Source organism: Ranitomeya imitator, chromosome 10 (assembly GCF_032444005.1).
Source record: "Ranitomeya imitator isolate aRanImi1 chromosome 10, aRanImi1.pri, whole genome shotgun sequence".
Lineage (NCBI taxonomy): Eukaryota > Metazoa > Chordata > Amphibia > Anura > Dendrobatidae > Ranitomeya > Ranitomeya imitator.
The window spans coordinates 139,247,773-139,274,461 of record NC_091291.1 but is presented as its reverse complement, the minus strand read 5'-3'; the positions used below and the strand labels follow the sequence as shown (position 1 = coordinate 139,274,461).

General features: G+C 47.9%; 2 protein-coding genes across 9 annotated transcripts in view; one reads left to right on the top strand and one right to left on the bottom strand.

The window, feature by feature from the left end:
• Nucleotides 1-8,747: 8,747 nt before the first annotated feature.
• Nucleotides 8,748-11,678, bottom strand: LOC138652261 (axoneme-associated protein mst101(2)-like). Its single transcript, XM_069743029.1, has 2 exons — nucleotides 10,405-11,678; nucleotides 8,748-9,924 (listed from the first exon to the last, which is right to left on the bottom strand). The coding sequence occupies exons 1-2, from the start codon at nucleotides 11,676-11,678 to the stop codon at nucleotides 8,748-8,750; spliced, it is 2,451 nt and encodes an 816-aa protein (XP_069599130.1).
• Nucleotides 11,679-12,403: 725 nt separating this feature from the next.
• KIF1B (kinesin family member 1B) overlaps nucleotides 12,404-26,689 on the top strand; it is a 133,355-nt gene continuing 119,069 nt past the window's right edge. For all 8 annotated transcript variants that reach the window (XM_069741699.1, XM_069741697.1, XM_069741693.1 and 5 more), the window contains exon 1: nucleotides 12,404-12,575. The gene's annotated coding sequence lies outside the window, so the exon portion shown is untranslated. The remainder of the gene's footprint in view (nucleotides 12,576-26,689) is intronic.

Genomic DNA, 26,689 nt, shown 5'->3' with positions numbered 1-26,689 from the left:
TTTTTTATTATTATTTTAACATTAGATCCTTTTACTATTGACACTGCATAGGCAGCATCAATAGTAAAAACTTGGTCACACAGGGTTAATAGCGGCGGTTACGGAGTGAGTTACCCGCGGCATAACGCGGTCCGGTACCGCCGGGATTAACCCTGTGTTAGCGGTGACTGCGGGGAGTATGGAGTGAGCGGTGACTGCGGGGAGTATGGAGTGGGCGCCGGGCGCTGACTGCAGGGGAGGGACCAATCGGACTGTGGCCGTCGCTGATTGGTCGCAGCAGCCGTGACAGACAGCTGGCGAGATCAATCGGCGACTTGGATTCCATGACAGACAGAGGCCGCGACCAATGAAAATCCGTGACAGAAAGAAGGACAGACAGAAAGACGGAAGTGACCCTTAGACAATTGTATAGCAGATATGCGTCCATGGCTGCAGACTAAACAAACCAGCGTCGTCTTAAGCCTCATACAGACGTTCGTTTTGTTTTTTTCCACGGATGTCGACTAATTTTCATCAGTGTTTGATGAGAATCAGCGATTTTCATGTAAGAAACAAAAAAAAATAAAACTACTAATTACAATATTAAAAAATGGCGGCACACAGATGACATTGTTGTGCTGACCGTGATATTTATGGTTCCATGGACTTGTGGGGAAGACTATAATACGTGGCATGACGCCATGATTTTTGTTTTTTTTTTGCACACCCACGGTCCTGAAATAACATGGACACGAGGACTGCACAACAGACTACTGGATGCATGTTGTATCAGTAAAACACGGACATGTGAATGAGGCCTGAGCTTATGCTGCGTAATAGCAATTCTTAGATGTGCGCTGAGTTTCCTCCTTATTTTTCATGTACTCATTAAATTCTGTCCTCGTGCATCTGCTTCTTGGTGCATTAAAAGACGTTTTGCATTATTAAATGTCCAGGAGGAAGCATACTCCAGTGCCAAAACCAAAAATAGTGGTGCTTAATAGTTGTGACGTACAACAAAAATTCATGGTCAAGAAGATATAAAAGGTGGAGACCATTCTCTCTGTCTCTATTCCTCAGTTACATGACTCCAATAAATCTCATTGATGATTATCTGTACTTTCCAGTAGTAGAGACAATTGTTTGCCCTTGGGGATTATTACATCACCCCAAACTCTACATCTCTGGGGTCGCTGAATCTTGACATGACCTTCATTTACAGTGGAGTCTGGCTACCCTGACCAGCCATGGGTTTCTTATCGATATGAAGAAATTGCATCATACCCAAATTCAGCTTTTTACGTTGAGAAAGGTGCTGGAACTGGTTGGAACAATAAAGAACCATTTTGGCATATTAATAGCTTCTCATTTACTACAGCACAATCCATACGACATGATACCGTACTCTACTGTGTTTCATTCTCGACTTATGTCAATCAAATTGTCTCCAGAGAATGGATAAAAAATAATTAAGGGCATATTCCATTTTATTTCAGTCCTGATTCTAATTTCTCTAAGGAATATCATGGTTTCCCATACACAGCGAGATGGATTCTTGCTCTTCATTCTTTAGTAAGCACGTAGTAAGAATCAGCTGCCTAGAAGACATATGGCAGTACTGAGCAGTGTAGATATGAATCCAGCTCTGGGTGAGGTAAAAGACTTGTTAGAAAGCCCAGCTTTATATTTCTGTGTCTCCCTTTTTCTTGTTCCTTCACCTCTCCATAAGAAATAATGACTTGTGTAGCATGACACCTCGCTGTGCCGATAGTACCGTATATCTTCTCTTGAGAAATTTTTTTTTGTAGAGTTTGGCAAGTTCAGTGTGAAGTGGAGAAAGAACTTTGATATATTGCAAAGTTTCTTCTTTTCCCCAGTTTTGTTGATTTATGCAAAGTCTGTTGATAGTACAATTCCCTCGAAAAAGGCTTAGACCAAATTGCAATTTTTTTTTTAATCCCAGTACCTATATAATTTTTTTATTTTTTAAAGTGTTGCCGTTTTCCCGAAACCCATAACTTAGGGCTTGTTTCTTGTGGACTAAGTTGTATAATTTTGGGGTATAAATGGTTGACTTGATCACCTCTTATTTCGGGGGAGGTGTAGCTAACGAAAAGGCAATTACAACGAAAAGGTGCAATTAGAGTTTTGATTCTTGCTTTCTTCACAGCATCTGATTTGTGGATTAAATAATTATATATTTTGAGAATTTTGTATTTTTTAAATGTATATTTATGGATGGGTGAAGAGGGGCAAATTATTCCTACTTGTAAGCTTTTCAATATATGTATACAGGTCCTTCTCAAAAAATTAGCATATAGTGTTAAATTTCATTATTTACCATAATGTAATGATTACAATTAAACTTTCATATATTATAGATTCATTATCCACCAACTGAAATTTGTCAGGTCTTTTATTGTTTTAATACTGATGATTTTGGCATACAACTCCTGATAACCCAAAAAACCTGTCTCAATAAATTAGCATATTTCACCCATCCAATCAAATAAAAGTGTTTTTTAATAACAAACAAAAAAACCATCAAATAATAATGTTCAGTTATGCACTCAATACTTGGTCGGGAATCCTTTGGCAGAAATGACTGCTTCAATGCGGCGTGGCATGGAGGCAATCAGCCTGTGACACTGCTGAGATGTTATGGAGGCCCAGGATGCTTCAATAGCGGCCTTAAGCTCATCCAGAGTGTTGGGTCTTGCGTCTCTCAACTTTCTCTTCACAATATCCCACAGATTCTCTATGGGGTTCAGGTCAGGAGAGTTGGCAGGCCAATTGAGCACAGTAATACCATGGTCAGTAAACCATTTACCAGTGGTTTTGGCACTGTGAGCAGGTGCCAGGTCGTGCTGAAAAATGAAATCTTCATCTCCATAAAGCATTTCAGCCGATGGAAGCATGAAGTGCTCCAAAATCTCCTGAGCTAGCTGCATTGACCCTGCCCTTGATGAAACACAGTGGACCAACACCAGCAGCTGACATGGCACCCCACACCATCACTGACTGTGGGTACTTGACACTGGACTTCAGGCATTTTGGCATTTCCTTCTCCCCAGTCTTCCTCCAGACTCTGGCACCTTGATTTCCGAATGACATGCAAAATTTGCTTTCATCAGAAAAAAGTACTTGGGACCACTTAGCAACAGTCCAGTGCTGCTTCTCTGTAGCCCAGGTCAGGCGCCTCTGCCGCTGTTTATGGTTCTAAAGTGGCTTTACCTGGGGAATGCGGCACCTGTAGCCCATTTCCTGCACACGCCTGTGCACGGTGGCTCTGGATGTTTCCACACCAGACTCAGTCCACTGCTTCCTCAGGTTCCCCAAGGTCTGGAATCGGTCCTTCTCCACAATCTTCCTCAGGGTCCGGTCTCCTCTTCTCGTTGTACAGCGTTTTCTGCCACATTGTTTCCTTCCAACAGACTTACCATTGAGGTGCCTTGATACAGCACTCTGGGAACAGCCTATTTGTTGAGAAATTTCTTTCTGGGTCTTACCCTCTTGCTTGAGGGTGTCAATGATGGCCTTCTTGACATCTGTCAGGTCGCTAGTCTTACCCATGATGGGGGTTTTGAGTAATGAACCAGGCAGGGAGTTTATAAAAGCCTCAGGTATCTTTTGCATGTGTTTAGAGTTAATTAGTTGATTCAGAAGATTAGGGTAATAGGTCGTTTAGAGAACCTTTTCTTGATATGCTAATTTATTGAGACAGGTTTTTTGGGTTATCAGGAGTTGTATGCCAAAATCATCAGGATTAAAACAATAAAAGACCTGACAAATTTCAGTTGGTGGATAATGAATCTATAATATATGAAAGTTTAATTGTAATCATTACATTATGGTAAATAATGAAATTTAACACTATATGCTAATTTTTTGAGAAGGACCTGTATATCTATATCCCTATATGGAGAGGACTGCTCCTTTGCCCACTCCCTATAATGCATTCTCCCCATAAATCTCTGGGGAGTTCTGATATCCACCTTCTGTGCCATTAGAGGCTGCTGCGCTATCTATCCACAATTCTTTACACTACAGCACTGCTTAGCTGCTGTTCTTAATTGCAGAAAAAAAAAGTTTTATTCTTTTTTTTTTTTTAATTGGCTAATTAAAAGTATCAGTAAATGTAATGTATTGAGAATAATGTCTCCCAGTTATGAAGTGCGGCTTTATGTAAGGTCATATACACGATGTTCACAAAGCGAGTCATCCACAGCGGATTGTTAGGAAATTACTGAACTCTGCCATTAATCAAAGTTTGATGCGATTTTCTATTTGGCGCTCATATACTAAAGTCACTTGTGATGATGTCAGCTGCAAATTATAATGGTTCACAGTGTTACTTAGCCGGCGGATCATTAATATGAGCTGGATCCTGCATCACTGCCGATTATAAGATGTCTGTGGGTGACTGCTGTACATGAGCATAATGCAATTATATTCTATTCTATACAAAGAACACTACAACTCCCAACATGACCCAACTACTGTATTTGACGTTAGTCACTTTTCACGGCCAAGCCTTGAGTCACAATGGTCTAAGGTCAGAAACCAGGAGAGTATGTCACAAAAAGAAGGAAGAGACAAAAGCGTAGTCGGGTAACTTTTCCGAGGTCCGATTACCGGGAGGATAACGGATCATAGCTGAAGGGGTTAAACAGGCGGATGGTCATAATGAAGTCCAAGGTCAGGCAACAAAAGATCAAGCATACAGAACTCAAGGCATAGGAGCACAAACATAACAAGCTGAATGTTCAATTGGCAGAGTTCTTGGAAACAGCTCAGTTAAGAAGCATGGCAATTACCTGGGATCATGAACACTTGGAGACAGCTGAGACCTCACAGTCTCAGATTGGGTAGTCAAGCTGTCAATCAACACACTTGACAGCTCAGCACGCCCGTATACCAGATTGGACATCCGAACTGTCTGTAACTGCATCCCAAACACATTAAGGGGTGGAACCGTGACACTGTACGTGTCCATGATGCAATTCTATTACTATAACACTACAACCCCCATTATGGCCCCACTCCTGAGTGTGTCCATGGGTTATGCACTGAAAGGCCACATTATTCTCATGCCATGATCTGAAGAGAGATTGAGGAGACACATCAATGTAAAAGGTCAGAGGAAGGTGTGAAGAATCGTGATGCAAGGATCAGAGGATGTGAAGAATCTTATTGATGAACAGGGGTTGCACAGTCAGGAAAACTACAGGCAAATACAACACTTGTGTCCATCTAACATGTCCAAATACAGCACTCGTCGTTTCACTATGTGGATAGGCTACGACAGCAGGCAACTGGTCCAACACCATGGCTATCTAAGGGAAGCAGCAATGACGACAGGCAAAGGAGCAAGAATTGTATCACTTAGCATTGCCTGGTCAGGTGCATTCAGATCTCTGAACCCATGCACATAGGAGGTCAGATGTTTAATGACCGTTCCTGTTAGATTGGTGCAGGTAGCGTAATAATGAGCAAATTGTTTTTATTTTTTTGGTTCACACTGACTTTTCTGATACCTGTGGATGGATGACTCTTTTTGTCAGGCTGGTGTAGTAACGGTAGGGGGAAGGCCTTTTTTGGTGCACCCTGACGCCTCTGATACCTGTGGATTGATGATCCTTCTTGTCAGGCTGGTATAGTAGCGGTAGGGGGAAAGCATGATTTTTTTTGTGCACCCTGACAATCTCTGATACTTGTGTATTGATCATCCTTCTTGTCAGGCTGGTGTAGTAGCGGTAGGGGGAAGGCCTTTTTTGGTGCACCGTGACATCTCATTCCTGTGGATTGATGATCCTTCTTGTCAGGCTGGTGTAGTAGCGGTAGGGGGAAGGCCTTTTTTGGTGCACCCTGATACCTGTGGATGGATGACCCTTTTTGTCACGCTGGTGTATTAGTGGTAGGGGGAGACCTTTTTGTCGCACCCTGCCTCCTCTGATACCTGTGGAGGGATGTTTGGACAGTATGAATTGCCTATTGAGTTTGTCAAGATGAAAATATATATCTTTATACACTTTTGTACTTTTATATTTTCTTATGCTGTGAAACAATAAGTTTTTTCCCTTTGCTTGCTAATGCAAATGTCACTGTATTTAACATGGCTGCCAGTATTCACCTTTGCCCTAGTTTTGCTTCTGCTAAAGAAGCAAGTTTCACATTCCAGAAGCTAAGTATAATTTCTGCTGAAGTCGAAACTTAAAGTGACGTGGAGACAGGAGGATCCATCAGATGACGTCAGGACCAACCAGAAAGACTGAATACTAGATATATTGCTTAAACCCCGCCTAACCCCGCCCTCTGCACACCTTCCCCCAATAGACCATATAATGTTGTGTATTAGGAAATAAAGTCAGTTGTTGCTGTGACGTTGCTACAACTTGTAGACACACGAGCATGCACTGAGTTTGAACCAGCCTTTGTCTGACTCATTCTTATCCGGTACCAATGCTCACATAATCTAATTTGGAATGACTGGTGAAGGAAGGATATTGTCGTGACGACCCCGACAAGTTCATTCCATCATGCACCATGTGCAAGTAGCCTCTTCAGAGAGGAAGAAGACTTGAGCCTTGGTGCCATCTATCGGAAGTAGCTGTCACGAGACAAAAATAGTAAGACAGGAGATTAGGAATCTGGGCCCCTGAACTTCCCCTCAGGCTGGGGAAGCCCTGTCTTTCCTTAAATTGGGGGTACCCTTGAAGGTAGAGAGGCCCAAGTCACCGATCTGTCCCTGTCTCCTGTTAAACCCTGAACTAAACCCCCAACCCCCACCCCAGGAGGTGAACAGTGCAAACAGCATCACAAAGCAAATAAACAGGAATAAACAATATGAGAGTGAAGGGAACACGATACCAAAAGGTGAATGCACAAACTACAGAGTAACAAAACTCAGAACTTAGCTTGTGCACGCCGCTGCATACTCCACAATACAGATAGTACAGCAACTGAGCTCCAAACACCAGACTTGGCTGACACCAGGGAGCTGCTACTGCAAGGTTGGTCTCCTAAAAGGACCTGTATAACCAACAGTCAGCTGATGCACCAGGTGACCTTATAAAGGATGGTGGGAGTAGTCACAAACATCAGCTGACCCAGCAGCAATGCAATGCAATAACACCAGCGGCCACCGGGGGGGAAACTGCATTAAGCCCCAATGACCAGAAAGGAAAGGAGGTTTAAATCAGAGGGAAACCAGATCTGCCACAGATCCAAGCATGGATCGTGACAGTAGCAATCTTAAAAGTCAATATCGTCTCCTTAAAAGAGCCTTGCCACATTACTTAAGAACCCAAACCAGACCCTCCATTTGCAGACACGTGTTTGCCCCTCATTAGTGCAAAGTAAGAGGTCCGATTTGACTGGATGAGAGGCCTCAGACGTGGTCTAAGGGGGAACGTTTCTACTTGTGGCGAATGCCCAGCCGACGATGGTTGCATTACCCATGAGTTTTCTTACGCCGGCTTGGAAGTTTCTTCATGCGCCATGGCACAAGGGTCGTGTAGTCCTGGATGAAAGCTTCCGCGTTTACTTGGGAAACGTGCTGTCATGGTCAAGAAGGTGTCTGGGTGCTGCTTGGGACATCAGAAGGAAGAAGCTCTGTGGCTCGCTCCTCCAGTGAGGATAGTATGATTGCAGATGTGACTACCAGCCTTGCATGCTATTGTGACATTTAGGGGGATTTGGTCCTAGACCATTAGGGTACTACTATGTGACCTAGTTAACTTGTGTGTGACCCAGACTCTAACCTTGCCTTTAGCTGTGCTACTGGACTCTTTCTTCTTGATTTTTGGATTTATTCTTAATTATTTTTGGAGTCCACCAACCTAGTTTTGTGATATCTCTTGGTTCCTGTTTATTGTGAATACTGACCTCTTTCCCATGAATCACTCCTGTATTTCTAACTGCACATTACCAGCAGTGTACCTTCACCCAGTTGGTGCCTACTTTCATAATTCTGGGGTAATGGGTCATTCAGGCACCAGGATGCCACGTGTACAGCAACTTGCTAGGACAAGCACAATCGGGCAAGTATTGTGCATCAGCCTATTCTAATGTATGGGACAGGTGATCAATACTTACCTGCTGGGGTGCGTGCACACATGGGATCTGCAGACATTACAACAGCAGCGCTACTCGCCTCCGATGCAGAAGTGAACGGTGTTGGAATATCCCTTGACTCACTTTAGCCAATGCCAGACTTGTTCAAGAATACTAAAGCCAAGAATTAAACATCAGGTTCTTCATTTCTCCAAGGGGTAAAACTTGAAATCGCTGTGAACAGAAAGTCAGAGAGAACCGTACCAGTCTGCGAGATGCTGAAACCGTGCTATGGCCCATAACAGCGGGTGATGGTGATGGGCGCCATAGTGTGCAGTTGGGGTCGCCCATTGTGTGTGGTGAAAAGTGGGAAAGAGCTGCATCATAGAAGTATCACGGGCAGCTTAGGTTTAGACTACACCATGACTGCCAATGCCTGCTGTCCTGTTCTGCTCCAATAGTCTGACCTCCTGGCCTTTCCCCTATGCAGAGATCTTATGTCCAAATACACCTGATGTAGAAATGGTGGTCTCTGATACTGCAGCTTCTCCTGCTTCTGGCTCCTGCCTGCTCTGTGCCTCTTATTCCAGACTCTTTCATCTGGCTGGACTTCCTGTGTCGTCTTTCTCCTGCCTCTTCCTTCCGCCTGCTCTGTGTCTCTTCCTTCCGCCTGCTCTGTGTCGCTTCCTTCTGCCTGCTCTGTGCCTCTTCCTTCAGCCTGCTCTGTGCCTCTTCCTTCCGCCTGCTCTGTCTCTTCCTTCCGCCTGCTCTGTCTCTCTTCTTTCCGCCTGCTCTGTGTCTCTTCCTTCAGCCTGCTCTGTGTCGCTTCCTTCAGCCTGCTCTGTGTCGCTTCCTTCTGCCTGCTCTGTGTCTCTTCCTTCCGCCTGCTCTGTGTCGCTTCCTTCAGCCTGCTCTGTGTCGCTTCTTTCCGCCTGCTCTGTGTCTCTTCCTTCAGCCTGCTCTGTGTCTCTTCCTTCCGCCTGCTCTGTGTCTCTTCCTTCCGCCTGCTCTGTGTCTTTTCCTTCCGCCTGCTCTGTCTCTTCCTTCCGCCTGCTCTGTGTCTCTTCCTTCCGCCTGCTCTGTGCCTCTTCCTTCACCCTGCTCTGTGCCTCTTCCTTCAGCCTGCTCTGTGTCTCTTCCTTCAGCCTGCTCTGTGTCTCTTCCTTCAGCCTGCTCTGTGTCTCTTCCTTCTGGCTGCTCTGTGTCTCTTCCTTCAGCCTGCTCTGTGTCTCTTCCTTCAGCCTGCTCTGTGTCTCTTCCTTCTGGATGCTCTGTGTCGCTTCCTTCTGGATGCTCTGTGCCTCTTCCTTCAGCCTGCTCTGTGTCGCTTCCTTCAGCCTTCTCTGTGTCTCTTCCTTCAGCCTGCTCTGTGTCTCTTCCTTCAGCCTGCTCTGTGTCTCTTCCTTCCGGCTGCTCTGTCTCTCTTCCTTCAGGCTGCTCTGTCTCTCTTCCTTCAGGCTGCTCTGTGTCTCTTCCTTCAGCCTGCTCTGTGTGTCTTCCTTCAGCCTGCTCTGTATCTCTTCCTTCAGCCTGCTCTGTGTCTCTTCCTTCAGCCTGCTCTGTGTCTCTTCCTTCAGCCTGCTCTGTGTCGCTTCCTTCCGCCTGCTCTGTGTCTCTTCCTTCAGCCTGCTCTGTGTCTCTTCCTTCAGCCTGCTCTGTGTCTCTTCCTTCAGCCTGCTCTGTGTCGCTTCCTTCAGCCTGCTCTGTGTCGCTTCCTTCAGCCTGCTCTGTGTCTCTTCCTTCAGCCTGCTCTGTGTCTCTTCCTTCAGCCTGCTCTGTGCCTCTTCCTTCAGCCTGCTCTGTGTCGCTTCCTTCTGGCTGCTCTGTGTCGCTTCCTTCTGGCTGCTCTGTGTCGCTTCCTTCTGGCTGCTCTGTGTCTCTTCCTTCAGCCTGCTCTGTGTCGCTTCCTTCAGCCTGCTCTGTCTTTTCCTTCAGCCTGCTCTGTGTCTCTTCTTTCAGCCTGCTCTGTGTCTCTTCCTTCAGCCTGCTCTGTGTCTCTTCCTTCAGCCTGCTCTGTGTCTCTTCCTTCAGCCTGCTCTGTGTCTCTTCCTTCAGCCTGCTCTGTGTCTCTTCCTTCAGCCTGCTCTGTGTCGCTTCCTTCCGCCTGCTCTGTGTCTCTTCCTTCCGGCTGCTCTGTGTCGCTTCCTTCCGGCTGCTCTGTGTCGCTTCCTTCCGGCTGCTCTGTGTCGCTTCCTTCCGGCTGCTCTGTGTCGCTTCCTTCCGGCTGCTCTGTGTCTCTTCCTTCAGCCTGCTCTGTGTCGCTTCCTTCCGCCTGCTCTGTGTCTCTTCCTTCAGCCTGCTCTGTGTCTCTTCCTTCAGCCTGCTCTGTGTCGCTTCCTTCAGCCTGCTCTGTCTTTTCCTTCAGCCTGCTCTGTGTCTCTTCTTTCAGCCTGCTCTGTGTCTCTTCCTTCAGCCTGCTCTGTGTCTCTTCCTTCAGCCTGCTCTGTGTCTCTTCCTTCAGCCTGCTCTGTGTCTCTTCCTTCAGCCTGCTCTGTGTCGCTTCCTTCCGCCTGCTCTGTGTCTCTTCCTTCAGCCTGCTCTGTGTCTCTTCCTTCAGCCTGCTCTGTGTCTCTTCCTTCAGCCTGCTCTGTGTCTCTTCCTTCAGCCTGCTCTGTGTCTCTTCCTTCAGCCTGCTCTGTGTCGCTTCCTTCAGCCTGCTCTGTGTCGCTTCCTTCAGCCTGCTCTGTGTCTCTTCCTTCAGCCTGCTCTGTGTCTCTTCCTTCAGCCTGCTCTGTGCCTCTTCCTTCAGCCTGCTCTGTGCCTCTTCCTTCTGGCTGCTCTGTGTCGCTTCCTTCTGGCTGCTCTGTGTCGCTTCCTTCAGCCTGCTCTGTGTCGCCTCCTTCCGCCTGCTCTGTGTCTTTTCCTTCAGCCTGCTCTGTGTCTCTTCCTTCAGCCTGCTCCGTGTCTCTTCCTTCAGCCTGCTCCGTGTCTCTTCCTTCAGCCTGCTCCGTGTCGCTTCCTTCAGCCTGCTCCGTGTCGCTTCCTTCAGCCTGCTCCGTGTCGCTTCCTTCAGCCTGCTCCGTGTCGCTTCCTTCAGCCTGCTCCGTGTCGCTTCCTTCAGCCTGCTCCGTGTCGCTTCCTTCAGCCTGCTCCGTGTCGCTTCCTTCAGCCTGCTCCGTGTCGCTTCCTTCAGCCTGCTCCGTGTCGCTTCCTTCAGCCTGCTCCGTGTCGCTTCCTTCTGGCTGCTCTGTGTCTCTTCCTCCTGCCTCTTCTTTCCGCCTGCTCTGTGTCTCTTCCTCCTGCCTCTTCCTTCCGCCTGCTCTGTGTCTCTTCCTCCTGCCTCTTCTTTCCGCCTGCTCTGTGTCTCTTCCTCCTGCCTCTTCCTTCCGCCTGCTCTGTGTCTCTTCCTCCTGCCTCTTCTTTCCGCCTGCTCTGTGTCTCTTCCTCCTGCCTCTTCCTTCCGCCTGCTCTGTGTCTCTTCCGCCTGCTCTGTGTCTTTTCCTTCCGCCTGCTCTGTGTCGCTTCCTTCCGCCTGCTCTGTGTCTCTTCCGCCTGCTCTGTGTCTTTTCCTTCCGCCTGCTCTGTGTCGCTTCCTTCAGCCTGCTCTGTGTCGCTTCCTTCAGCCTGCTCTGTGTCGCTTCCTTCCGGCTGCTCTGTGTCTCTTCCTTCAGCCTGCCCTGTGTCTCTTCTTGCCAGGTGAGCATTCCATATGTTTACCTACTCTGTTCTACTAAGATAATACCCTGTTGTGCTTTACGTTTCTCTCCACAGCCTCTCTTACTCCTGAGTACTCGGTGTTTCTTCCTTCTGCCTCTTCCTAATGGCTGCTCTGTGCCTCTTCCTCCTGCCTCTTCTTCCCGGCTGCTCTGTGTCTCTTCTTTCTACCTCTTGCTCCCATCTCCTCTGTATCCCTTCCTTCCAGCTTGTTTGTGACTCTTCCTCCTACCTGCTCTGTGCCTCTTTCCTCTTCCGGCTGCTCCTGTGCCTCTACCTCTTGTCTTTTCCTCCCGGCTGCTCTTTCTCTTCCTCCTGACAGCTTTATTTCTTCCTCCTGCCTCTTCCTCTTCCGGCTGCTACTGTGCCTCTACCTCTTGTCTTTTACTCCCGGCTGCTCTATCTCTTCCTCCTGGCAGCTTTGTGCCTCTTCCTCCTGGCAGCTTTGTGCCTCTTCCTCCTGTCTCTTCCTCCCGGCTGCTCTGTGCAGCTCCTTCCTCCTCCTCTTATGGTGCTGATGCTGCAGCTCTCCTGCATTCCCCGCATTCACCACTAGGGGGTCTCAGTGGACTCATTCTCAATCTCCGCAGCCGGCGAAGTCATCCTAACGCCACGCCCCTCCTCCTTCCCTAAATCTGACTGGCTGCTGTTTGTGTACCGCGCGCAGCGATTGGCTGCTTCCTCTGTCAGCCATGTGACGCAGAACGTCTGTCCCGGCGCTGTCTTCACTCGGCTTAGGGGCCTCAGTTAGAGCTAGACCGCCGAGGAGGAAGCATCGGACCCCGGGCGGGTCCGGAAACCCTCACACTACAGCACACCCCGGCCTCAGTCCCCCCGGTGCCTCCATGGCGGGGCTCCCTTCTGTTGGATGACTGTCCCAGCCCACGGTAAGTCGCGACCGCTCCTCCTATCGCTGAGGAGAATCGGGATAGCGGCCGGGGTGTGGCATCAGGGGACGTCACTGCGGGAGGAGGCCGTCACCTCTGTGGTGGGAAATCTTCTCTGTCACGATAGTGCTGACAGCTGTGTCCCCAGGAGGCGGGAGGATTATTATTGTGCTGTGATAATGGATGGGTGCAGAGTGTGACGTCACTGCCGGGTGATGACATCATGGCTGGTACAGATTGGGGCCCTCCCATGTACCCTGCCTGTCTCCCCCTGCAGAGGTGGATCTGGGGGGTGGTGGTCTGTCTTCTGTACTGGGGGGTCTGCAGACACAACAGGGCGTCAGCTGCGGCTTCTCCCTGCGTTTCCTTGGGGGAGCTATTAACCCTTTCTCCATGGAGTAATGGCCGCAATCTGTTAACACCTTCAGTGCCGGTGTCCAGGGATGTCGCTGTTGCTATATTAACCCCTCCTCGGCGAGCTGCTGGGTTAACCCTCCGTGATTAGCGCTGACGGACGCACGTCTTTGGGTGCTGGTGCGTTTTCTGCCTGCGTCGCTGCTGCTCGCTGCCCCCCTCCCCGACGTGTGAGCCGACGTCTGCCGGCCGGGATCTCCAGCAGCCATATTATGTGATGAGAGCCCAAGATGGCAGCTCTGTGCGTGGCCTCCCTGTCACATCCCTCCGCTGTTATCGGCCGACCTGTGATGTCACCGCCGGATCCGCGATGGATCGACTGATGGACGTGTCTCGTACGGATCCGCATCGGTCCGTGTAGATCAGTCTCCATAATGGGGAGCTTTGGCCTACAGATGTAGCAGAGCCGGGGTTGCCTCTTGGCGCTGCTCCGTATGATGTCGGCTTCTACCCGGCACTGATCTATATAACAATGAGGAATCGATAAATCCCCGCGGCTTCGCATAGGACTGCAGATAATTCCAGTTATTGATCCCAACGTGCGGAAAAAATGATCTAATGACAGCGCCTTGGCCTCTGCTACATCGGTTTGTGTGGCCGGACCGAGCTGTGTTTGGTGTATCGGTGGCTAATAGATCATGACTGATATAAGGTGACAGGAACGCCTGCAGTCCTGTGTAAGGCCTTGCTACATATTTAGGGCATTGGTGACATCACAGCACTATTTATACCACAGGCCGAACACGTCCCTGACGTGGTCCAATGTCGCTCGCTGATGAGCTCGGCTCTGCTGTATTTGTAGGTGTGCATTTAGTGACTCCGCTCATGGTTTGCTGCCTGGATTTACATAGGACTGCAGACTGACCCACTCTATTTTCATTAGTGACACGCTCGGCTCTGCTATTCTGGGAAGCTGAGTGTGTGATCTGCACCCTGTGATCGCCGCTGATGAGCGCAGATTCGCAGCGGGACGGTCACTTTGCATATGAAACGCTCCCTGGCATCTGCGCGTGGCACCAGCGATTCCCCCGCGTGCGAGGACCAGTGCCCGGCGCTGCTGCCGCTCACATCTCTGCCAGACACCAGTGCCGGACTATGATGTCACTGACCAGTTTCTATGGAGACAGAATGACGGAAGGAACCTGATGGGCAGAAATCACAGAATACTGATGAGTTATTAGACAGGATCTCTCACTGGCGTCACCCGCCGTCGTCCGTGAGTCACCCGCCTCGTCATCCATCGGCGGAAAGGAACTGACATGCTCACCACTTCTGGAAAGCAGAGCGATAATGCACTAGATGTACCTGCAGTCCCATGTAAAACGCCTCACAGACTGGGCGCTGCATCTTTACAGACCTCTTTACCTCCTTGTGCTTGGCTCGTAGTCCGTTGGCTCCGCGATGCGGTCGGTGCCTTGGCATAGCGATAACTTAGTCGGTGTAGTAAGATGGCAGATGGCCTTTTTTTCTCTCGTACGTGTTTGAGCTGACTGGTTTCTGTCAGTGTTTTGTATTCGATTTTCATCAGTGTTTGTTCTGTTTTTACCAGCGGTGATTGCCAAAGCTTCTCCCATCCATTACACGGATAAATACGGACAGCACACAGGCCGTGCATAGATGGCGTCCGTTCGCTCTCCGTGATTTTCACCGCAGACTTGTACAGATTACTCTGATTCATGACTCAGAACAAACCTGCACATGTGAACTTCCCCATAGACTATCATGGGTACGTGTTTTATGAACGATAAGTGGATGTCTGAATGAGGCCTAAGAGTATGTGCAGGCGACCAGTAAACGCTGCGGGTTGGACGCGATGGACTTGTGCAACGTCCAACCAGCAGCAGCCAGATCTTGCAGCATAGTGGATTACATGAAATCCCATCCCACTTTGTGTCCACGGACGCCTGCTGCTTACCCATGGAGACGGACATGCGGCGCATCTTTCCAGACTGCAGCGTGTATACTTTTCTAGTGAAGATGCTCAGTCTCCATAACAGAAATGTCACCCATATAGAATGTATTGGACGCTGTGAATCCGTACGGTTCAGTGATCACATGCGGAATCATCTGCGGTCGATAGGCAGCAGCGCCTAGGATACAGCGGACATGCGATGTGTCCAAAGCGCTGCTACTTCCGGATCGTCTACTCACACCCTAAGGCCCCAGCAACTCGCACCCTCGGAGGCTATTGGCTTCTTAGATACCTAATCACTTGGATGCTGCGACCAGTATTGACTGTGGCATCGCAGCGATTGTACGGACGGGATCAGGCCGGTATTGGACGCCTGCGACAGATGACACCGCTGTAATAATAATAATTTGCTTGCAGCCTGAACGTATAGTTGTCTGTTTCCGGTTAGGGCAAATTTGATGTCCAGAGCTCTGGTCCAACCAGCCGAACAATCTACTGGGAGTTTGCATGTTTTCCCAATGTTGGCATGGGTTTCTTAGGTTTTCTCCTACACTTGAACACTTGGTTGAATTGTGAGTGATGGTGATCTCTGTACAGCGCTGCAGATTATGTCGGCACTACATAAATGAAGTGTAATTAATGATAATAATTATTAGATTATTATTATTATTAATTGTGCCTGTTCTCTGGAGTGACTGTGACCTGGATCTGCAATCCTTCTACGTTTCGTTACAGTTGTAAATATTTTCTCTTGTCGATTTGTTACATTTAGCAAAATATCTAAAAACCGGAAATGGGCATCTGCTCAGTGCCTCCTATCAGATAACGGATCCGCGATCGGTTGATGGCTCCTGGACTACGATACTCTTTGGACGTCCGGTGGTTGGTGGCGGTGTATCCTGACAGGCGGGGCGCCTCTAATAATCTGCGGTGGGAGCCGCTCCTTCTCTGCGTTCCTCGGCATTAACATTTGCACATGTGGAATTCCCATAATTCGTCTCCCAGATCTGTGTCCTTCATTCCTCGCGGCATGTGGGATATCTGTGTGGAATCTGAGGCTGCTGTTATAGATGTGATGAGACTGGAATACCCGCCTGACGCCCACAACACCAAGAACCAAATGATAGGACGACGTTCAGTTCTCTCTAAGGCTGGTTTCACATTTGCGTTTAAAAACGCAGTGTTTTAAACGCAAACGCATTTGGTGAAAAAACGCGTTTAAACGCTACGTTTTTAAGGTGCATGCGTTTTTGCATGTTTTAACACAAACGCGGCGTTTTGACGCGTTTACATGCGTTTTTTTGTGCATTTGCGTTTTTGAAACGCATGATGAGAAGTGTGTGACAGCTGCCAATCATCAAAATCAACTAGAAAACCCACTATAAACAGGAATACCTAGGGTTAGGATCCCTAGTAACCCTAGGGATCCTAACCCAAACTCTAACCCAAACTCTAACCCAAACTCTAACCCAAACTCTAACCCAAACTCTAACCCAAACTCTAACCCAAACTCTAACCCAAACTCTAACCCAAACTCTAACCCAAACTCTAACCCAAACTCTAACCCAAACTCTAACCCAAACTCTAACCCAAACTCTAACCCAAACTCTAACCCAAACTCTAACCCAAACTCTAACCCAAACTCTAACCCAAACTCTAACCCAAACTCTAACCCAAACTCTAACCCAAACTCTAACCCAAACTCTAACCCAAACTCTAACCCAAACTCTAACCCAAACTCTAACCCAAACTCTAACCCAAACTCTAACCCAAACTCTAACCCAAACTCTAACCCAAACTCTAACCCAAACTCTAACCCAAACTCTAACCCAAACTCTAACCCAAACTCTAACCCAAACTCTAACCCAAACTCTAACCCTAGCCCTAACCCTAGCCCTAACCCAAACTCTAACCCTAGGGATCCTAACCCTTAGGGTTAGGATCCCTTAGGGTTAGGGTGGGGGGGTGGCTTATCAGTGTGTATTCTTGTGTTTTTTCTATAAAAACGCATGCAAACGCATGTGCTTAAAAACGCATGCGTTTACATAGACATCAATACGTTTTTTTGCCGCAAAAAAAAAAGCATGCGTTTTTTTGTGGCAAAAAAAACGCTGCTAGAAATTACTACATGTTGCATTTCTGCAACACAACGCATGCAGAGAAAAAACGCATGCGGTGTCAAAACGCATGCAAAAAAATGCATGTGTTTTTAATGTTAAGTATAGGAAAAGGACCGCATGCGATTTTTGCGCAAAAACGCAAAAAAAAAAAAAAAAACGCAAATGTGAAACCAGCCTAACTGTGGGGTGATCCAGGTCTGGCATCTGTAGGGCCGCGCTCACATGGCCTCCATAACATGGAGACGTCTTACTGTCTGCACTATGGCTCCGTATCATGATCTGTTTGTTGGTCGTGCCCGGACTTGTGGGCGTTAAGATCAGGCCATAGACTGGTTAGCATTTCCTTTACCCATTCATCAGTGCAGGGTTTGATTTAAAGGGATTGTCCATTCTTAACTTTTTTTTAAAAAAAACCTTTCAGAATAAAATCTAGGCTGTAGTCACCTCACCGATCTCCTGCTTTCCTTCCATCATTGCCTGGGTCCCTCGCCCGCCTCTATACTTTTGGTTTCCTCCTTTGGTCCAGCGAGGCTCAGACGCCTAGTAAATGACATATTTTACTAATCTCCTATTAGGTAATTTTTTTTTTTTCTTGCAGAATTTGGACTCTTCTGTTCCTGCTATGAGTGCGTCATGTGCAGTATGTGTCATGACCGACGTATAATTACTGATGTCCTGGTAATTACTGACTCCTAAAACAGGTTTCTGTATTATGTGCATTCAATGAACACATACTGAATCACCTGTGTCCAAAAGCCGGCGGCGGACATGTGCTGCGTCCAAAGCGCTGCCGGTTCCTGACCGCGTGCACCCGGCCTTATAGGAATGGCAAAAGTGCCAGGATCCATATGATGACTGCAGCATTTTATTGTTTTGCTGACTGTTCACATTTGGCCCCAGAGATAGCATTACAGGGCCCCATTTGATGATCGTACGGATCACATTTAGCGCTCATTGCTCTGAACACTACAGTCGCGCATTGATGATCATGTTCACACAGAAGGCTAACATAGACTTTAGATTTAATAAATTTAAAGGGAATTTGTCACCAGGTTTTCGCCTCTTCATCTGAGACTCTGATTCCAGCGATGGTCAATTACTGGGCTGCTTGCTGTAATTTAGATAATCTTCTGCTGATTAAAACTGATTTTATGGCAAGAGGAGTAGTTGTTTTCTGCCATGTAGTCCTCAAGTGCTCTGCATAACCCTGCCCCCACCACTGATTGGCAGCTTTCTGCCTATGCACAGTGTGCACAGTGGGAGGGGTTATACACAGCTCAGCATTCAGAGCTCTGCTAGATCTGCAGCAGTGAAAATTTCAAATCAAAAGCAAGTAGCTCAATAAGCGACACATCGCTGGAATCATGGTCTCTGTCCCTACATCATGCTGCTCTCAGGACACTAAAACCTGGTGGTAGATTCCCTTTAAGGCCTGGCATGTACGCATTAGGGCAGCGTGCAGAGGACAGATCGCCACCATATACTAGGGCCCGTTCATGTAGCAACAAGAAGAAGAAAGAGAAGAACAGAAGTATCCACCCAGTATCTCCATAAACAAGGCTGCGTGTCTGGAGAGGCCACGCCGTGGGATGAAAGGCACGGCCTGCATTTATAGGCTTTATAGGAAGATGGTGGCTTCCTCGGTCACAGCCGGAGCAGCGCTCATTGTGCAGTGCACGTGTCGGTGCTTTCTGATCCTCCTCCCCTGAGACTTTGCATTTGATCAGCCAATATGTGAAATGTTCGATCCTGACATTTTTCGGGGCCATTTCCAGTGGACGGAGGCCAGGACACCCGTTGTCTGATAATAGTCAAATCTGTACAGGCCCCAATTTCCCGCATTGGCCCGAATCAGCGCCTTTTTGACCAGTGTGGATTTCCTATAGTATTGTTGGTGCCTGATTTCAGAGCTGATCATGTCCTCATGTACAGGTCAGTTGGGGAGGGGGGACCTCCACGGTATTTTTTTTGCCATTCTGTATCTTTGGAAAGCTGGGTGGCAGCCGAGCAGCAGCCATTTGTACTATCAGCGCTGGATAGGAAACTGCCTGATGTGTGCGGCATAACGGATTCTTATTATATGGCGGCACTTTTTCAGTGCTCTGTTGTCTGCCTCCGTGAAACGCATGCGATGGCGGCTGCACAGACGGCAAGTTACCACAGAGGAGAACGTCCTGCTCTCTGCAAAGTTTAGGGGGAAAATCCTGAATCTCTTGGATGTCGGAATGACCTCATCTGCTGCTCTCCACACAAGGAGGGGGCTTCACTCTTTGTCTTGCCTCCCAGCCCCCCACCACCGCTCCTCACAGGTTCATTCCCTTACACTCCCTTTTAGAGGTCAAATTCTTCACATCCAAATGCCAGGACAGCAAGAAAAACTGTATTATTCAGCTACCAGGAGCGGAGCCATTGTTCACACTCCACGCTGTTTCCTTGTGCTGATCTCAGTTGTGCAGTGTTCTGTATAATCTGAGATCTGGTGGGTATATGTGGCATCTCTGAGATCTGGTGGGTATATATGGCTCCTCTGAGATCTGATGGGTATATATGGCAGCTCTGAGATATGGTGGGTGTATATGGCACCTCTGAGATCTGGTGGGTGTATATGGCACCTCTGAGATCTGGTGGGTGTATATGGCATCTCTGAGATCTGGTGGGTGTATGTGGCACCTCTGAGATCTGGTGGGTATATATGGCTCCTCTGAGATCTGATGGGTATATATGGCAGATCTGAGATCTATTGGGTGTATATGGCATCTCTGAGATCTGGTGGGTATATATGGCAGCTCTGAGATCTGGTGGGTGTATATGGCACCTCTGAGATCTGGTGGGTGTATATGGCACCTCTGAGATCTGGTGGGTGTATGTGGCACCTCTGAGATCTGGTGGGTGTATATGGCACCTCTGAGATCTGGTGGGTGTATGTGGCACCTCTGAGATCTGGTGGGTGTATGTGGCACCTCTGAGATCTGGTGGGTGTATGTGGCACCTCTGAGATCTGGTGGGTGTATGTGGCACCTCTGAGATCTGGTGGGTGTATGTGGCACCTCTGAGATCTGGTGGGTGTATGTGGCACCTCTGAGATCTGGTGGGTGTATGTGGCACCTCTGAGATCTGGTGGGTGTATGTGGCACCTCTGAGATCTGGTGGGTGTATGTGGCACCTCTGAGATCTGGTGGGTGTATGTGGCACCTCTGAGATCTGGTGGGTGTATGTGGCACCTCTGAGATCTGGTGGGTGTATGTGGCACCTCTGAGATCTGGTGGGTGTATGTGGCACCTCTGAGATCTGGTGGGTGTATGTGGCACCTCTGAGATCTGGTGGGTGTATGTGGCACCTCTGAGATCTGGTGGGTGTATGTGGCACCTCTGAGATCTGGTGGGTGTATGTGGCACCTCTGAGATCTGGTGGGTGTATGTGGCACCTCTGAGATCTGGTGGGTATATATGGCATCTCTAAGATCTGGTGGGTATATATTATATGGCATCTGAGATCTGGTGGGTGTATGTGGCATCTGAGATCTGGTGGGTATATATGGCATCTCTAAGATCTGGTGGGTGTATGTGGCATCTGAGATCTGGTGGGTATATATGGCATCTGAGATCTGGTGGGTGTATGTGGCACCTCTGAGATCTGGTGGGTGTATGTGGCACCTCTGAGATCTGGTGGGTGTATGTGGCATCTCTGAGATCTGGTGGGTGTATGTGGCATCTATGTGGGCAGAACAGATAAGCGATGGTTTGCTTGTTTATTTGGTGACTTCCTGGTATTAAGGGGTCTCCTCAATTATTGACTTCTGCTCCAGAAGACCCCTGGAATCCATTAAAAACCAAATTGGTTTCTCGTTGATTTTAGCGATCGCCTTGTGATGGTTCCTCCCTCCAGCGAAATCAAGAACTCAGTTTTGCACTGCCACAGTGTAACAAAGCTATAGTTCTGTGCAGTGGACACGCTCAATAAAACCCTTATGTGGCTTCTAACTTAAAAGGATATTTTTAAGATCAATCCCTAGCCCTCCTGGCTTCTTAATTGCTGTAGGGGAGCGGTGTGCTCCTGGCGATAGTCATTTTCGTCAGTCAGCATGGTAGCACTGCCGCTGGTCCGTGCTGCCCTCTATCCAGAGCTGGTAACAGAGGCAGCATCGGGGGGCACTGGGGATGTCGGGACCCAACCAGTTTCAGAGCAGCATTAGCAAGCTGTATATCAGAGAGCTTGCAGGTGCCGCGCTCCTTGCCTAGGAGACAGACTACCTCTGATAAACTTCGGCGGTGGCTGGTAACCTAGGCAACGAGCAGAGAATTGCAAAGTTGCTTGTTTTTACAAGCCCTTTGTCTCAACATGATAAATAAGGAAAATTGTAATCTCTTTTAGGGTATGTGCACACGTCCGGATTTTTCGCGTTTTTTTTGCGGATTTTCCCGATAAAAACGCTATAAATCCGCATAAAAAACGCTCAAATTATGCATCCTATCATTTAGAATGCATTCCGCGTTTTTTGTGCAGATGTATGCGTTTTTTTTCCGCAAAAAAAACGCAATCCGCAAAAAGAATGGCCATGCTCATTCTTTTTGCGGATTTTCTGCGGATTTCATGCATTCAGGGAAAAAAAAAAAAAAACGCAAAAAATCCGCGAGAAAAACGCGCGGAAAAAAACGCGATTTTCTGGCAGATTTCTCCGGATTTTGTCAGGAAAAAAACCTGACGTGTGCACATAGCCTTAATGGAGGATAAAGCCGGATTCACACATCCGAGCACAGACCGCGACGTGTGAATGGAGCCTGATTATTGTCACCGAGGACCAGACTTAGTGGGCAGCTTGTATACTAGAAAGGACCACACCCACTTGGCTAACAAGACTCGATTGCTATACAGAGAATAGGGGTCTTATCTCAAAAACAAAGTGCGGGTACAGAAACAAATAATGGCGGATTCAGGAGAACTGCGGCATTTACACAAGGAAAACATTTTTTTATATAAATATCGTTCTTTAGAAATTACCATATTTAGTTTCCTGGGAAAACGTAATTTTGTAAATACAAGGTTAAAGTCTTTACAGTTTTTTTTTTCTGCATTTTTGTCATTCTTGGTGATGTTTTCATGCGGCATTGATGGAGTCGACTGAATTGCTCACGACTAGTAAAATCCATTTATTTCTCTTGCCCTGGAAATCTGTGGAGGGGCGGTTGCCATGGCGTCCCCCGTATACTGTGATAGTCCTAATGGCTCGTGCATGTGTTACATAAGGCTGGTACTGAATAAGCAGAAGATGGGAAATCAGGGCGGCTAATTATGGCTGTGGAGGAGGTGAGGGTACCGGGCATTAATGATGGCCTCCATGTAGTAGATCTCTTCTGTCCTCTCAGCTTCCTGCGTCACAATCCACCAGCCGGGTCATTGACAGAACACGAGCTGCTCTCGGCAGGTGACAAATCGCCTCCCGCAGGCTCAGATATTAATATGTAATGCCAGGCGCTGGCAGAGATGGGGCAGGGAACACTTTTTCTTTGCTAGGAATATTGTATTTTGCAATCTGAATAATGGAAGAATATTAGCAAAGTATAAAAAAAAACAAAAGAGGTGTGTGTATATATAAAAAATATATATAAAAAATTAGGTTTATTTGCCAGTAATAGCAGTTTTTTGTCCGTGCTGCAGTGGAAATTGACTCTATCCCCGACCTCCTGCTGAGCTTTGTACACAGGAGCCTATCTGATCAAAATACAGCATGGAGCTGAAAATTAACCAGTGCCTTCAACTAGATAAAAGGTGGATTCCAACTTTCCTGGACATGCACATCATAATGGGGTCCTAACGAGACCTAAAAATAAACATTTAATTTGGAAACAAAATGGAGCGATTCTGATGGCCTCCAAGGAGATTGGGTCCATTGCCGGAGTTTACTTGGGGTGTGCGTAATTAAGAAAGTCATCAGCGTTTGTTTTCCTGCTTGCGTAGAGATCATACATGACTATTCTATGAGCGATTTTGTTCTTTATTCTGCATAAGGGATATTTAATACCCGGACAGAACATGGCCGCCGGGGATGCTGACCCTAGGGTGATGCGTATAGTGATGCTCTCAGGGGTCGGACTGTATTGATGAAATATAAGCCTGGGCCATTGTCCACCCTCCTGTGTGATGGCGCTGCAGGACTTCATCTTTTCTGCGCACGTCTTCCTCTGCGATGTGAATGGTGGCGGTTTTATTTTACGAGCTGGAAACCTCCCTGCTGTTTGCAGTGGACACTGGAGAAACAATGGGCTTTGTAGTCTGAGCCGCGTCCTATTGTCCTCATGGGGAGGGGGATGATCAGGCAAGAAATGTTTCAGACCCCATCTTGGGCTCCTGAAGCCCCCTGTTGGTTGTGGGATGTGCGGTTCCCTGGAGATGGGAATTCGATAAAGTTAGAATCCGGTTCCTTCTTTCATGTCACTGAATATTTGTCTTACTGAATGTAATATTTCCCCGGACTGACGGATCCTGACTGCAAGTCATCTCCTTAGGTTATGGGGGTGCGTAATATGCAGAATCTTGCTGCATTAAGGGTCTGCTAATTAATGATTTGTAAGTTTCCAGCAGCTTTATTTGCAAAACCGCGCTGATGGATTAAATGCTTCCCACCAAGACAGTCAGGTCCATTTTCTGATCCGAGTCATGGATCAAAATTACCCATACAGGTCCACAGGTCCGAAAAAGTCATCAGTCTGCAGCCGGAGTACTTATTGCAATGTATATAAGAAGCTTTTCAAGTTTTTATCATTTTATTTTTTAAGCGCATGAGTAAATCACTGATGGTAAAAAGACACTGTCCAAACTAATGATAATCCAATCCAAGGACTACCAGGTCCAGGCCATTACGGTCTAGGTGGAAACAAGGGCAAAGGAGCAAACCTAAAGGTACCGTCACACTAGACGATATCGCTAGCGATCCGTGACGTTGCAGCGTCCTCGCTAGCGATATCGTCCAGTGTGACAGGCAGCAGCGATCAGGCCCCTGCTGGGCTGTCGCTGGTCGGGGAAGAAAGTCCAGAACTTTATTTGGTCGCTGGACTCCTCGCAGACATCGCTGAATCGGCGTGTGTGACACCGATTCAGCGATGTCTTCACTGGTAACCAGGGTAAACATCGGGTAACTAAGTGCAGGGCCGCGCTTAGTAACCCGATGTTTACCCTGGTTACCTTCCTAAAAGTAAAAAAAACAAACACTACATATTTACCTACAGCCGTCTGTCCTCCAGCGCTGTGCTCTGCACTCCTCCTGTACTGGCTGTGAGCGTCGGTCAGCCAGAAAGCAGAGCGGTGACGTCACCGCTCTGCTTTCCGGCCGCTGTGCTCACACAGACAGTACAGGAGGAGTGCAGAGCACAGCGCTGGAGGACAGACGGCTGTAGGTAAGTATGTAGTGTTTGTTTTTTTTACTTTTAGGAAGGTAACCAGGGTAAACATCGGGTTACTAAGCGCAGCCCTGCGCTTAGTTACCCGATGTTTACCCTGATTACCGGCATCGTTGGTCGCTGGAGAGCTGTCAGTGTGACAGCTCTCCAGCGACCAAACAGCGACGCTGCAGCGATCCGGATCGTTGTCGGTATCGCTGCAGCGTCGCTAAGTGTGACGGTACCTTAAAAGTGGACAAATGAGGTGGAGTATTGGTCCGGGGGAAGGTTTTTGTAATTGCACCCTGTCTCCTCTGGAGGTTTTGACATTAGGATTTACGCCTCATTCACACATCCGAGGGTTGTGATTTAGGGGTCAGGGGTCGGCTGCGGTGTCCTGCCCTATCTGAGTCCTAGACCCCCTCCTCTTCTCTTTGTATACTGCCCCTATTGGACAAACAATCAGTAGATTTGGGTTCCAGTACCATCTCTATGCTGACGACACCCAATTATACACCTCTTCTCCTGATATCTCACCTGCCTTTTTAGAAAACTCCAGTGATTGTCTAAAGGCCCCTTCACACTTAGCGACGCTGCAGCGATACCGACAACGATCCGGATCGCTGCAGCGTCGCTGGAGAGCTGTCACACAGACCGCTCTCCAGCGACCAACTATGCCGGTAACCAGGGTAAACATCGGGTAACTAAGCGCAGGGCCGCGCTTAGTAACCCGATGTTTACCCTGGTTACCATGCTAAAAGTAAAAACAAACAAACACTAGATACTTACCTACCGCTGTCTGTCCTCCAGCGCTGCGCTCTGCTTCTCTGCTATCCTCCTGTACTGGCTGTGAGCCGGAAAGCAGAGCGGTGACGTCACCGCTCTGCTTTCCGGCTCACAGACAGTACAGGAGGAGTGCAGAGCACAGCGCTGGAGGACAGACAGCGTTAGGTAAGTATGTAGTGTTTGTTTTTTTTTACTTTTAGGATGGTAACCAGGGTAAACATCGGGTTACTAAGCGCGGCCCTGCGCTTAGTTACCCGATGTTTACCCTGGTTACCAGTGAAGACATCGCTGGATCGGTGTCACACACGCCGATCCAGCGATGTCAGCGGGAGATCCAGCGACGAAATAAAGTTCTGGACTTTATTCAGCGACCAACGATCTCCCAGCAGGGGCCTGATCGTTGGTCGCTGTCACACATAACGATTTCATTAACGATATCGTTGCTACGTCACAAATAGCAACGATATCGTTAACAATATCGTTATGTGTGAAGGTACCTTTACCGCTGTCTCTAACATCATGTCCTCCCTCTATCTGAAACTAAACCTGTCAAAAACTGAACTCCTCGTGTTCTCTCCCTCTACTAACCTACCTTTGCCTGACATTGCCATCTCCGTGTGCGGTTCCACCATTACTCCAAAGTAACAAGCCCGCTGCCTTGAGGTCATCCTTGATTCCGAGCTTTCATTCACCCCCCACATCCGATCACTGGCTCGCTCTTCTTATCTGCATCTCAAAAACATTTCTAGAATTCGCCCTTTTCTTACTTTCGACTCTGCAAAAACTCTTACTGTTTCACTTATTCATTCCCATCTGGACTATTGTAACTCTCTACTAATCGGCCTCCCTCTTACCAAACTCTCCCTGCTCCAATCTGTCCTGAATGCTGCTGCCAGGATCATATTCCTCACCAACCGTTACACCGATGCCTCTACCTTGTGCCAGTCATTACACTGGCTACCCATCCACTCCAGAATCCAGTACAAAACTACTACCCTCATCCACAAAGCACTCCATGGCTCAGCACCACCCTACATCTCCTCTCTGGTCTCAGTCTACCACCCTACCCGTGCCCTCCGCTCCGCTAATGACCTCAGGTTAGCATCCTCAATAATCAGAACCTCCCACTCCCGTCTCCAAGACTTTACACGTGCTGCGCCGATTCTTTGGAATGCACTACCCAGGTTAATAAGATTAATCCCCAATCCCCACAGTTTTAAGCGTGCCCTAAAAACGCATTTGTTCAGATTGACCTACCGCCTCAACGCATTAACCTAACGATCCCTGTGTGGCCCATTAAAAAAAAAATACAAAACCTTAAACCTTTATCAGGTTCCTTGCATCATGTTCTCATACACTGTATGCAGTTAATAGCCCTCTGTGTCTGTACTGTTACATACTTAGGCAGTTAACTGGTTCATGCAGCTTTACATGAACACCTGAGCCTTACACTATGGCCGGTCCGAACAACGAAAACAATTGTTACCATCCAACCTCTTGTCTCCCTTT